The sequence below is a fragment of the Lingula anatina genome, chromosome 1 (assembly GCF_051362555.1).
Source record: "Lingula anatina isolate TDL-2025a chromosome 1, LinAna3.0, whole genome shotgun sequence".
Taxonomy (NCBI): Eukaryota; Metazoa; Brachiopoda; class Lingulata; order Lingulida; family Lingulidae; genus Lingula; species Lingula anatina.
In genome coordinates, this window is record NC_141767.1 from 44,730,977 (window position 1) to 44,744,904 (window position 13,928).

Genomic DNA, 13,928 nt, shown 5'->3' on the forward strand with positions numbered 1-13,928 from the left:
ACATAAAAACATGCCTAAAATATCGCCACAAAAACTATTAGAAATTATTAAATGTAAAATTTTATATTCTTTTTGTCGAAAAGTGATGTGTTTTTGAACATTTTCTCCTTTAAAATGATTTTCTTCAATCAAGTATAGGTCATGTCAAGGTCATATTTTATAGCGGCATTGTTTGATTTTTATACTTTGTACTTGATTCAGTTATTTTCTTCGTATTTTCTTGTACATACGATTTGCAGAAAAGACACATTTTATGAGCAACTACCATTGTGTTATACGAGCAGCCTGTGATACATTTGGAGAGGGAGTATGACTTTATAAGTATCCTAACTCCGATTTACAATTTCGAGTCGGACTTCATTGAGTAATACCAGCTAGGGAAGTTTATGCATGGTAACACTTTAAAGTGAAATGGGTCCCAACCTTACACCTTCAGGCGTCAAGACTGCCCTTGTTCCTTCACTGAGAAATCCAGGTTTGACCCAGAGATTGTTTGCATAGTTTCAAAAACCGAGAAGCCGAAATGGGAGTGACCCATTTGTGGACGATACTAGACCCTGTAAAGGAACACAAGCCTTTGGCAGATTTGAGAGGACAGATCCTTGCGGTTGATCTTAGCATGTGGGTTTGTGAAACTCAGGGTGTTAAGCAGATGCAGGGGACTGTCACCAGACCATACCTCAGGTATAGAATGACTTGGACGTGTTAGTATATTATTATATAGAAACAGAGGAGGTAATACACTAATTAGTAATACAAATATCATATGCACTGTAAAACAGTGCTGTTGATCAAAAAGTTTGTCTCACCTCCAATCTCATGTATTTTTAATTACAATAATCACATGACAGCTGTAGACTGTTTTAGATAGTGCTAACAATTCCAGGTACCTTATCTGTCATTGTGCTTTCCATAGAAATAAAAATGTCCATAAATTTGAAGACACTGCCAAGTCATGTCACCAAATTTATGCACAGTTGGCATCAGAATGTGTTTTTTAAAAGCCACTTGTCTAATAGTGTGTCCGTCCTCCACACACTATAAATTACAGCTGCAGATGGTGCAGCAATTTGCTTTTAGCAGGGCTCATAAGTCTGTTTTGCTGGATAATGTATTTAAAATGTCAAAGTATATTAAATTTTTTTAACTTTTGCAGAAACCTTTTCTTCCGCACTTGTCACTTGCTGCAGTTGGGTGTCCTGCCTGTGTTTGTGGTAGAGGGGGAGCCACCAGAGCTGAAGTGGGATACCATGTTGCATAGACAACAATCCCGTTTTGGTGGATCTGTATCCAGGGGGCGAGGAAGAAGCCGAGGAGAAGGGAAAGTGAGCAAAGGGAGAAAACCTGGAAGGTCACACTTCAAGGCTTGGCTCAGGGAGGTATGTATTTTATAATTCCTATTTCTACTATATATAATTATGACAAGAACAGTCTTTAATGTGTTATAGATGTTTTTATTGCTTTTCTTTTATTTATTGTTAGTTTGTTACATTTTTTCATTTATAAAGGGGGCATGATGTGATCATGCAATTTTATTAATTTTGCCCAAACATTTCTTTGATATTGCATTGACCTTAAAATATTTGATATTTAAATCAGTATTATTGTTTTTTATATCAAATACTTTTGGACATACTTGTTATTATGATTGAAATTTTTTTACCGTAAAATCGTGATTATATTTTTCAGTGTTGTGAACTGTTGAAGTGTCTTGGAGTGCCTTTTGTACAAAGTGAAGGGGAGGCTGAGGCTATGTGTGCTTTACTCAACAAAGAAGGAGTAAGTAATTGTGGTTGAGTGGGTGAAGATCCTGTATTGTTTAGTAAAACATGGGCATTAGTCCACATAAACAACTGACTGCATTTTTTTTCCTTGAAAAGCACACATATTAGTTTTGTCGAAGTTCTTCAAAAATTTTTAATGAATAGATGCTTGAGTAGTTCATTTGGTGTTATATTTATTATACATTTAACTATTTTTGTGTTGAGATTAATGTGTCTCTTTTCAATTTGAAATTGCATCCCATTTTAACGGGGCATCACTAATGTGAGACAAAACTGTTTTCAAAAGTTAGTAGATGGCTGCTTAACAGATGATGGTGATGCCTTTTTGTATGGAGCAAAGACAGTTTACAGGAACTTTACTATGAACAGCAAGGTAAGGGATAGATAAACAAGAGTTGCTTAGAAAATTGGTGAACAGTTATATTTGAAATAGGATGTGATAAGATTATTTATTTATTCAGTGAAAAAGTATTAAGTATGAAGTTCCAAATTAATGTTCACATGTTGCAGGAATATGTTCCTTTTCATTTTCTTGAAAATCATTTACTAATGAACCTAAAGAATCCAGTGTTCCAATTTGTTGATCAATATAAACAACAACTATTTACACTTTTTAGGACCCTCATGTTGAGATGTTCACCTCAGTCTCCATAGAGTCCCAGCTTGGGTTGAACAGGGAAGGCTTAGTGGGACTTGCCCTGCTCCTAGGATGTGACTACCTACCTAAAGGCATTCCTGGGGTGGGCAAGGAGATGGCTATAAAACTGATGCATACCCTGGGGTCATGTAATGTGTTAAACAGGTACATGTGTTTTCACAATCTGGAGGTAAAACAATGCAAAGTTGCCATGTATATGCCCAATTTATCAGCTTTCACTACTATTTTAAAAGTTACTTGATTATTTGAAGACAATACAGTAATTGAAAAAAGCAAAGCCTCCCGTATAATTATTGCTGTTTAAACTGTATTGCAATTGAAAACCATCTGTGGACTTTGAAAGTATTAATGTGCTTCATATTCCAATATAAGATGAGAATGTTTGTTATTTTTCATAGGTTCAGACAATGGCAGCACTGTAGCCAGATGCATTTGGATGCCATGGAAATTCCTGTGTATAAAAAAAGTCAGCAATTAAAGGACTTTCCTAATGAAAAGGTAAGCTGAATTCTGACAATGTTGACAATTTTGACTTTTGTGTATTTGTGTTGGTGTGCATGTGTGTCAGAGTGTGTGTCTGTGTATGTGAATCGAGTGAAAACCCATACATGCATATTATTTTATAACATCTTTGTAGACATATGATATCCATATTGACCTATGTCAATTTTAAAGCAATTTATGTTTCAGTTTGTATCAGTCTGTAAGGTTCACACTTTAAAAAGATAATAATCTGCCTGTCAACTAGTGCAGTTGAGCATCTATATCTGGGGCTTGTAAGCAAGTATGTAGATAAAAGGCATCAATTTGATTAGGATTTTTAACATGTGAAAATTAATGGCTTTTTAATTTGATCAAGATCAAAATATTTTAGAAACATTCTTTGTGATTTCTACAGGTAATTTCTGAGTTCCTGAATACACGGGATAGAGTACCTACTGTAAAATTTGACTGGAAGCGACCTCAGATTCAAACATTGCAGGTGGGAGAAAATATTTTAACTGTGCTTTTTCAATGTACTTAAATGCATTTTTTGAACTTCAGTTAGTGAGAGAAAACAAGGGTCAATTATAGCAGGCAATATCAAAGATCTGTATGACATATTACCTTGCACTGCCATTATTACCAAAACTTGCACAGTTTCTGGTTTTCTTTCAGTCATTTACCCTCCAGAGACTAGAATGGTCCACAGAGTATACTTTAGACAAGGTTCTTCCTCTGGTAACAATGTGGGACATGACAGTCCATTCCAAATCATCAGCTAAGATGATCAGGCTGAAACCCCATAGGTAAATAATTTGATGAATTGATGTTATGAAAACTGATATGGTATTTCTTTTTTAATTACCTCTGGCATTAAAGGAAGTGTTGTTGTTTCTGTTATTCACTGGACAAAATAATCTCAAAAATGTCACAAAAATCAAATTTTCAGGATGAACAGTTATTCAAGACTAAATTTTCAACTAAATCAGGTTCTAGTATTAAAAAAAGAATTGTCCCTTTGGTGGAGTTCTGGGCTGTTGGAATAATCTCTAGTCAGTGATTGAAATGTGTAGAAAAAGTCTGAAGACCATTAACAGTCTGCTTATTTATGCACTTTAATATTTTATTATCTTTGCCAATTTATGCATTTACCTGACAGTTCTTCTCTTTGCATTTTAGAATAGTAAAATCACGTGTGAGACAAGGGGTGTCTTGCTATGAAGTGGAATGGTTTAAAGAAAGTAGGTGATATCAGAATTTTTACACTCATTGAAATGCAATTTGCACTTGGTGTTATAGTTGTTAAAAGCTTTCTTAAAAAGACAATGAGTGTTTTAGGGAATTAAAAAAAAAACAATCACAAGTTGGTTCTGTTGAATTTTCTAAAAATTTTCTTTAATTCTTTAATGTAGATTCAGTAATATGGTAAAGATTACTTGTGCATGATGCAGTGCTCAAATTATAATTATTTTGGCTTTCATTTTGGTACCTACAGTTGTATTATCATTAGCACCTGTAATCTTGCTGAATTACCTTTGCAGGTTGGGACACTGACACGGAGGCTGATTACTATGTGACAGTTGAAGATCAGGTTATCTTTACCATGAATTTTCCAGAAGTTGTCAGAATGTTTGAACTTACAATTGAGCAGAAAAAGAAACCCAGGAGAAAAGGTATTTGTGAATTTCTTATCTTAAAGAAGAAAAATTGTTTGCTTCAGTTTCCCAAACTGCCAGTGCAAAGGTTTCTTTGGTGGAAAAGAAGAGTAGGTTTTATAGCGAAAAAGTTTAATGTAGAAAATGTGCTCAAGAAATATAAGATTTTTTTGCCAATATTACTTTCAAGCAGTAGTTTATTTTTTATGTTGCACATTTTTTCAGGTTCCAAAGCCAGTAAATCAGATACTCAGGATGTGGAGGAACTTGCTACCGCAGTGCGATCTATCAACATTGATGAACATCCCAGGAAAATGACTCAGGAGCTTAGACATGAAATATCCACATCTGAAGAAAACATTTTCCAACAAAAGGAGAAGACATCTAAGATTGTTTCATCTAAAAGCAATTTTACTTGCACTCTGAAAAGTGCTCTGGATTCTCAAAATGTGAACAGTTCTCAGTCTGTGGCAACAGGACTACACCCTGCTGCACCAAAGTGTGAGCAAAATGTGCCACTGAAAGTAGATGCACAAGAAATACATAGTAAATATGGTGAGAATCACCAAGATGAGGAGGATTTTGATATATCTGTGGTGCCTCTTTCACAACGGCTAAAGATGCGAGGTCTACATAGTAAAGGTCTTGGGAACAGTGGTGCCAAATGTTCATTTGCAGAAAATGTGGTGAAACCTGTTCCTGCAGTTGGTAAAACAAAAATGGTTGTTGACCAAATCATTTTAACCTCTGAAGACAAGGGCAGCATAAAACAAGATTTAGACACAGACACAGCTAGAATTGGAATTGCCTTTTCATTGCAGACTACCAAACCTTCACCAGTTAATTTGGCTGTTGAACAGTCTGTTTTGTACAAAGACAATGTAATTTCTGAAATGAAGTCTTGTGCATCAGGAGTTTTGAAGTCATCTTACAAAGATATAGATGTGTCACAAAGCATTCAGGAAAGACCAAGAAGCAATTTCTTGTTAAATGAATCAAATTGTAATATAGATAGAGGTATATCTCAAGAGTTGTCTGATAAGACAAACATACAGGCAGAATCAGATGAAAAAGTAGTAACAAGCCCTTCACTGATGAATGAACAGAAGGTTTCACACTCAGTTGCTTATAGAAAGGACAAACAAGATGCTAATTTGCATAGTGCATGGCAATTGCTCTCAGCCTCACATTACAGTGACTCCACATCAGAAGAAACTGTAAAACAGGTGCAACATGTCACTGAGGTGCAGAATGAAATAGAAAGCCCACTAGTCCCTTTTCAAGTACCCAAAATTTCTTCCTCTAACTCTAGACCAGCGACTCAACCAGAAGGTATATATATTTCACAAACAGACAAGGATGCACAGGCAGAGAATAACCGTGTGGCTCTAATGTATTCAACAAACCTGGCCCACACACCAGTAGGGCAAACAGCTGGGACGTCCCTTATTGCTAACAGGTTGGGTGAAGCAGGGTCAGGGAAGACTGCCACCCTGCAGTTTTTACACTCTTCACACTGCCATAGTCACCTAGGGGGCAATGATGCCTCCTTTTCCAGTACAGCAGACATGTTTGACTCTCCAGCTGGCAATGCATCCAGAAATAATGATAGTTCCTTGATTAATCAAAATGACCTTAATTTGTCAAGAGGTTCCATGTTAAGAGCAGAACATCTAATGGAAGAACCTCATGGAACAAAGATGACTGAGAGTAACAGTGTTTTTTCAGCCTCATACCCCAAGCAGAGATTAGCGGAGACAATTACAGAAGATCATAAATATGAAAGTTTGGAAGATAAATTGAATAACTCCAGTACTTTTGTCACAACAGTCAGAGATAAGAAAAATGGCTTTGGTAACACAACCCAGGAGGAAGAGATAATTGACAATGCCAGTGTGGACATTATGGGAAATGGAAAAAATGAGACTTCAGATTCTTGGGAACTGGATGGAGCTAATACAATACCAGTCGCTGAAAATGTTGAAGACGCTGACGAAGAAAGTGTAGTAAGTAGCAATAGCCTCTCTAATTATGCAACATCCAGAAGCACTTCTTCACAAAGCAACAGACCTCCCCGCTTAACAACACAGATCTCAACACCATGTAGCCTAATTGAAAGAGCAGAACCAGAGAGCAATGGCAATGATTCTCATTTATCAGACTTTGGAAACTTCACCATTCAGACATCTTTAGTGAGTCACTTCAATGACACAGTAGATGGGCCGACTTGTCTTCCATCCACACCTTTAGAAAAGACAGCGGTGGAGCCAAGTTTTCTTGGAATGTCAACCACATTTCAGTTTCATAGTTTCCATGATTTTGGGACTCCTGTGTCAGTAACACCAGATATTGTTGGCGGAAGAAGAAATATGAATGGAAATGAACCTTGTAGGGCATTTAACACATATCTTGAAAGCCCTAACAATGTGTGTGTTAAAAGCGGAAATGGGCAATTCATGAAAACTGTTTTAGAAAATGACAGCGGTTCTCCTTGTGTTAATCAAGAAACCTTTCGCAAGCGGGAGAAGCAAAATGGAAGCTATGTTAATGAATGTCAGCTTAGTTCAAACGTCATTTGCAGCGGAAAAAAACAGAAGGCTATGTTGCAGAATGAGGACACCCCTCCAGCTACGACCATTGCGCATCAAATGGCCAAGAATGACACGGGCAAGAACGGCATTGGTGTAAATGAAACCGGCGATTCAAATGTTGCCGAACAGAGTCCGCTGTCACTTGCAGACAGATTAAGAAAAAGGCTAGGAAAGTCAACTTTAAGTGTAAAGAATTAATGAGATAATCCATATGAGCGATGTGTGAGTCAGTATTTGCATTAAATAGTGAACAATCGGATTTGAGATATGTAAGAAGGTTACGCTTGACTAATTACATATAAAATTTTGGTTGGTTATTTCACTCCGGTATGAATTACAGATCGATGACAAAAGACTTGGCCAACAGTTAGAACATTGTAATATTTTAGATAGTAAATAAAACCTATGTAGCAGCAAAACCTTGTTTATAGTACCAGTTCAGTACCTTAGGCTGAGAAAATGCTTGCCCCAGCAAACACGGAACGCTATTATAATGCTACCATAAGGTTTATTAAAAAACGTTACGGTTACGTTACGATTATGTTTTAACCTGTGGGTGGGTACCTTTCGAAGGCACACAGTGCTGCTAACAAATATTACACAATCGTAAATATAACGCTTTATTTTTCGATGATCGGGTCAAGCACGACGCTTGGTTCCAGTAGACTCTAAATCCTGGAGCAGTCCATGTGGTAAGAAAAAAAGAAAAAAAGTTCAAATCAAGGCGGTAGCCTGAAAAAAATTCTAGGGCAACTGCTGAAGACTTGCAATACAAACGGTTTTGTGTAGGCCTACCATTAGTGGTATCCATCCAAACGCTGTTTGAAAGAAAAGTGAGAGACTTGTTATAGTCTGGGAAAAGGAAACCGGTTTATATAAAGACCCAAAAATGCAGTCTCTGAAAAAAATCCGCCCCGCGTTTCTCTAGTTGTATAAAGCCTATGAAAGATTTTTCCGTTTTAGAAAAGTATAGCATTTTTCATTCAAAACAGCTCTGTGAACAAACCATATGATTAAATTGCAACGCTTACAAATAGACAGGGTTGTAAATGTCATTCTTTATTTGACAATGATCAGGTCAAACACGTTAATTACATGTATTTTGTGCAGGTAAAAAAATAATAAAAATATTGATTTTACGAGACCTGTTGCGTTGCAAAGTCCTCTTTAAATAATTTATTTATCCGACTCAGTATGTCATATTATCGCCCTTTAATTTCTTCCACGAACAGCCATATTGTCGAAAGGAAAATTGAATTGTCTGACATAAGGTCGAGAAAAATAAACACTACACACACACTACATATGCCAGCGGATACTGATAAAAAGAAGACAGCTTGATTACACTCTACTGCTATGTAATCCATGTGCTAACAATGAGTGGGCGGGCTAATTGAAGGAATAAGACAGGTCCCCCAGCATTGCCAGTATGTAATATTGCCGCACATAACGGCGTGTTTCTCACTGCATAGTCGGGCCACGAAGCCTCGCGTTTCATTGTCAACACAGCTGTTCAAAAGATACCAATTATTGTGAGGTCGTGGCGACGCGAAATATTATAATCTAACCTGGTACAACAGGGAAGGTCGTGCTTCAAGTAACCTATTTTACGTCGCGGTGTTTTGCATTAGTTGGTCCTTGAACCTATGATTAGATATCGGAATTTAATCTGAGGCAAAAAAACGAAAGCTCCATGCAAAGAGATAGATTATCTCCTTGCTCCATGTAAACCCTGGGAGCACACTGGTAGAACAGCAATGGACAGCAAAGAGAGTGATGAAGAAGCCCTGTTCACATATGGTGCAGAACGGAGAGACAGGCTTATATGTTGTGGCACGGTAAGTAAAATCCAGGTGTAAATGTTTTATCTATTTAATCGTGATTCTGATGCCAAAGTGTGTAGGAGTATGCGTGCTTAGCTGTGGCCATACGGTCAATATGTTCACTCAATTTTGCTTTGAACGTGACTCAGTCACTGTAGAGTGAAAGATTTGCACTTGGATGTGCACGAGAGAGAAAACGATGCTTTTCAAATACCAAAACTACATAGGCTACTTTTGCTTTAAATCTAAACCAGTACAGTGTAATACAAGTCAAGAAAATTTGTCTAATAGAAGTGATTACAGAGCTAAGATACGTGGATGATGACATGTGTTGGCTTTATCACTGTCTTACTGAATGCAGCAGTGAACAATATGGTGGCCTTTATATGCTTAATAAGCCGGAAAAGGTGAGAACACTAATAAAGTCAAGCCTGCAAAGCGTTGTTCTCCTGGAAATTTCAAGCTGCTGAAAGCGAGAAAGGTTCAATAGATAGGTAGATAGATAGATGGATAGATAGATAGATATTGAAGAGACGGTTGGGGTATTGTTATTGTGCATGTGGCAGTGATGCCAGCTTAACCATACAGATAGCAAGCTTGGCGAATACACAGCACAACATATATTATATACCCTGGATATTCCATTTGCATCGAGAACAGTAAGCATAAAACGTCATTATAAAACCGTACTTCCGCATTTATACAAATAAGCAAGATATGTTAGGATTTAACAGGCGAGGGCGATGTTATGATGATGAATTAATTTTTGCTTTTGAATAAAATGATTTATAAGAATTAAGTCTTTTTTCATTTCACAAGAGGAGACTTATCTAACAATAGATATTTCTTCATCCCACGAAATTTCAATGCACCGACGAAAATTAAGAAGCGTGTGCCAGTATTTTCAGTGTTTTTGTGATCACGGACTAGCGCATGTGAGGCCGATTTGCAAATATCTCCGTTTGTGCCACTTTTTAACAATATAATATCAGAGCTAGTCTAGTTTATTCAGTATATGGTATATAGTTTAGGTAAATATTCAATTGAAGATACGTATCACTATGTCATTTTCTTTCTGTTGACAGCTGCTTGTGCGTAGATGGGGTCCACTTGAAAGGAAAGAAAAGGCATTTGTAATAGTGTCTACGTTTGGTCTCGTAGCAGCTTTGGGATTCGTGATTTATGGCCTCGCCACTTTAAATGGTGACGATTGGACATTTGCTCTTCTACTTCTCTTCAACATATGTAAGTATAGTTTTTTATCTATGCATACACCATACTTGTGTATTTTATGTTTTAAAAAAGCAGTGTGACTCGTATTATCTGTAAATCAGACCAACGTCTGTTTCTAGTGCATGTAATCATTATTAATTTATATGATTGGCCCTCTTTAAGTAGAAAAAATGGCACATATATTTATCTTTGTCTTGCTGGTTAGCCTATGTCAAACTGTCTGTTATTGATTTTTGTAAAGTTGTGTGTGTCGTTCGTTTTAAAATCGTGTCCGTATTGCTCACTGTGTGTGAATGATGCCTGTTTCGGCAAAACTGTTTCTTTTCTTCAGTTTTCTGCGGCTGGTATGCTCTGAACGGAGTCCTCCGAGAAAAGCCATATGAAGTTGCTATATTTTGTGGTGCAAATATCTTGCTGCTTGCATATGTGTCCACAAACTTCGGACTAAAATTTACTCAAATGGTCAACGCTCCCGACAGAACACTCTTTATAGTGAAACTAGTGAGTATGTATTTGTTGTTACGGGAAATACAGAAAAGATTTTACAAACGATTTTAACTGATTTAAATGAGGTCACCACATTATATTTTTGTTAAAATGACTTCAAATTTTTATTGGTTATCTAAAAATTGCTTTACAGGCCAGACTTATCGTAACCGTCGTCTTCTCCGCCGTCACTTTGGGGCTTGGCATGTGGGTTACTCACGAATATTACGACCACGGAGATTTTATTTTTCGCACGGTCAAATCGGCGCAGACAGAGGTGGTTCATGCTACCAAGCTGGTTTTCCTGTTTGAATCCGCGCTCACTGTTGATATGCAAATGGCGGTATGTTAGATGCTTTGCATTTTAAAGTACATTTAAAATAGATATCTTTGAAACATTATTCTTAAAGTGGTTGAGTAAAAACTCTAAACTGGATTTACTTGTTTTTTCAAAAATGTTTAAAAACCTGCACGTGATCCAATATATTCAATTTGGAAAATGGCCGTGCAACGATAATTTTTTTATGAAAAAGTGCCCTAAATGCACATGGCAATGAAGATACAGATATCTTGTAATAAAATACCACAACATAGGCCTACCACAAATAAGTGATGATATCTCCCCTGTCCTTGCAGCTAAGCGTGTGCGTTCTACTATTACGCCGTGGATACAATTCCGAAGTAGGCGGAACAGTTGGAATTGTCGTTGGGTTTGCATTAACTGTAGCATTGAGGATTTTAACATATTTCGCAGTAGGTGATACCTTAAGTTTTCCATATCTCTCCTATTATTTTGTCTTCTTGATATAGCCACCGCATACCGAATGATTTTCTTCTAAAATAACATTTTTCGAAATAAATTTCTGTATAGATTGTCAAGTTGAATAGAATATGTGCATCCCTGTACCTTTGTTGAAAATTGCTTAGTGTTTAGTCTTTGATAGAGTGACCGTATGTTGAGCTAAAAGGACAGCCTTTTTAAATCTACGATTGCATGTAGGCTGTTTTATTAACGAAACGTTTTCCTCTTCGCCTTAATATTTTTTTCCAGGTGCAAAGAAAAAGTAGGAGTTTGGCTTGGCTTGTGTTGGTGCTACTCTTGTTGATAGAACCAGCGTTTATTATTTACGATTTCATAAAGGTAAAGATGTTTCAGTTCTATGCCTGTATACATCTACCGGGTAATATCTTACTCTCTGATATCAGGGGCTCCTAAAATAGTATACAAAATTTCACTGTATGCCATTGAAATTTTTGTAACGGACTGCTAGCGCAACCTGTGGTCAGAGAGTAGTATTATCTTGTTTGTCTTGTAAGACCATTTTAAATCAATCTTTACCTATCAATACAATTTCTCAAAGATATAAATCAAAAGTGAAAATCTCCGTTTTAAGCAATTTATTAAAGTGTGTGCTTCTTTTCTTTAAATGTTAAAATAGGTGGGGAATGAATTTCTATCAACGGCAACTTTTGAACTGGAGATCGTAACGCTAACCTGCTGTACGCTGGCTGTTTTGGCAAGGGCGGTTGTCATTGTATTAGGTGTGCTTGTCTACAAAGCAATCAATAGGCGTGAGGGGCTGCATGGAGAAATTCGTACGTAAAGTATATAGAATATGACTAAAACTCGCAATGTATTACAGTTAAAAACTTTACTTACTTAAACGGAGGAATGTATATTACTTGGAACACCCAAATCTCTCTCTCTCTCTCTCTCTCTCTCTCTCTCTCTCTCTCTCTCTCTCTCTCTCTCTCTCTCTCTCTCTCATACACACACGTTACATATTTATGTGACCCGTTCTACCGGAAAAGTTGCTAGTTTACTACTTTGCTTTATGTACTCAATTACACTATAAAATGTTAAAACAATGGAGTCACGCTTCCCTTGAGGCATCAGCTTCTAGCATTACAGAGACCGAATAAACGCGCCATTACACGAGTATCTCACACCCTCCAATATGTCAGTGTTTCTTATATTATAGAAAAATCCCGTGATCCAGCTGCTCCTGGTCAAGAGACAAAGGAATATGGAAGCATGCAACCTGAATGGACGAAGTGATACTCTGTCACTTTCAACACCATTCTTGATTCTCTCCAACTATCATCATATATAGAACACGCGATGGACCCATGCGGGCTCAGATGAAAAACATTAGAGTTGTCATTGATCTGAACCGCTTGAAATCATGTATAAAATTTGTAATATAGGTACGCTGTTCTCCTTGGTGTATTGTAGAATTATTTTGATCTCGAAGGATTTCTAATATATAGTTTTTATTCAATATTATATATTTTATTCTAAAGTTCTTTTTATTCGGTATGTGTTTTGTTTTAAAAACTTCTGAAATAAAGGTTATGAGTTGCACAATGCCACGAGTTTCTGTCCAGCTGAAAGTCATCTTGTTTCCCTGGTCATCCATGTAGACTTTTTACGGTAGTCAAGCAAGAAATGGATAATAAGACAACTTTGCCTTATTAAACGACTGGAAAAAAGGATAACTGCTGTTGCATCATAACTGTAAAATCAAAAGAAATTATATCCGGACTTATGGATTCATCTTTCAATCAACGCATACGAATGTATTTATCATCTGTTTTGATCCCTATCAGTTCCCTTTATTTCATACCTATTTTAATCAAAATGTCTCAGAAAAGAACATAGTTACCCTTAATGAGTATGTTTATACAAAAGAGGTAAAGATGTTCTTTATTTGTTGTAATTTAGTCTAGTTAGTACCACCAGCGTGTACGCTGACGGTACTCAAGGTTTTAGCCCCGACCCGTCTCGTACAGTTCCGCCGGTGTAACGAAACTGAAGGTCCGTGTTACAGAAAGTCTGCCCTCCATATAATTATAATTGGTTAGGGTTTGCCTGACCTAAGTGGGTCAAAATCTGGGGCGAGTCTCACCTGTAAAAATGAAAGGGAAGCGGACTCTCTGTTATGGGGGACTCTCTGTCACGTTACATTTTTCTTTCCCATACGAATGCGCTTGCTCCAACTGGTGGTACAATACCAGGAGGCGGTATCGCCTCTCTGATCCTCTAGTTTGTTTATGTTTTTAGGACCAATAAATGTTTCAAAACTATCTTTGTGTGTTTATGATACTTATGAATATTTAACGACACAATTAAGGGATAAAAAGATGCTTTCAACACAATTAAGTGAATTTCCTAACTGACTTATTTAAATGGGTTTATTAAAGTCAACAAAAGA

General features: G+C 36.9%; 2 protein-coding genes across 2 annotated transcripts; both read left to right on the forward strand.

Annotated features, from left to right (window-relative positions):
* Positions 1–114: 114 nt before the first annotated feature.
* Positions 115–7,590, forward strand: LOC106168464 (uncharacterized). The gene is made up of 11 exons (XM_024074251.2): positions 115–684; positions 1,157–1,379; positions 1,690–1,779; positions 2,071–2,157; positions 2,402–2,586; positions 2,841–2,940; positions 3,341–3,424; positions 3,601–3,731; positions 4,105–4,166; positions 4,467–4,598; positions 4,806–7,590. The coding sequence occupies exons 1-11, from the start codon at positions 524–526 to the stop codon at positions 7,367–7,369; spliced, it is 3,819 nt and encodes a 1,272-aa protein (XP_023930019.2). The 5' UTR covers positions 115–523; the 3' UTR covers positions 7,370–7,590.
* Positions 7,591–8,606: 1,016 nt separating this feature from the next.
* LOC106168519 (uncharacterized) lies at positions 8,607–13,800 on the forward strand. The gene is made up of 8 exons (XM_013547612.2): positions 8,607–9,009; positions 10,080–10,239; positions 10,559–10,728; positions 10,868–11,056; positions 11,350–11,466; positions 11,765–11,854; positions 12,153–12,309; positions 12,696–13,800. Exons 1-8 carry the CDS (start codon positions 8,929–8,931, stop codon positions 12,770–12,772), a joined length of 1,041 nt encoding a protein of 346 aa, XP_013403066.2. The 5' UTR covers positions 8,607–8,928; the 3' UTR covers positions 12,773–13,800.
* Positions 13,801–13,928: the final 128 nt, after the last annotated feature.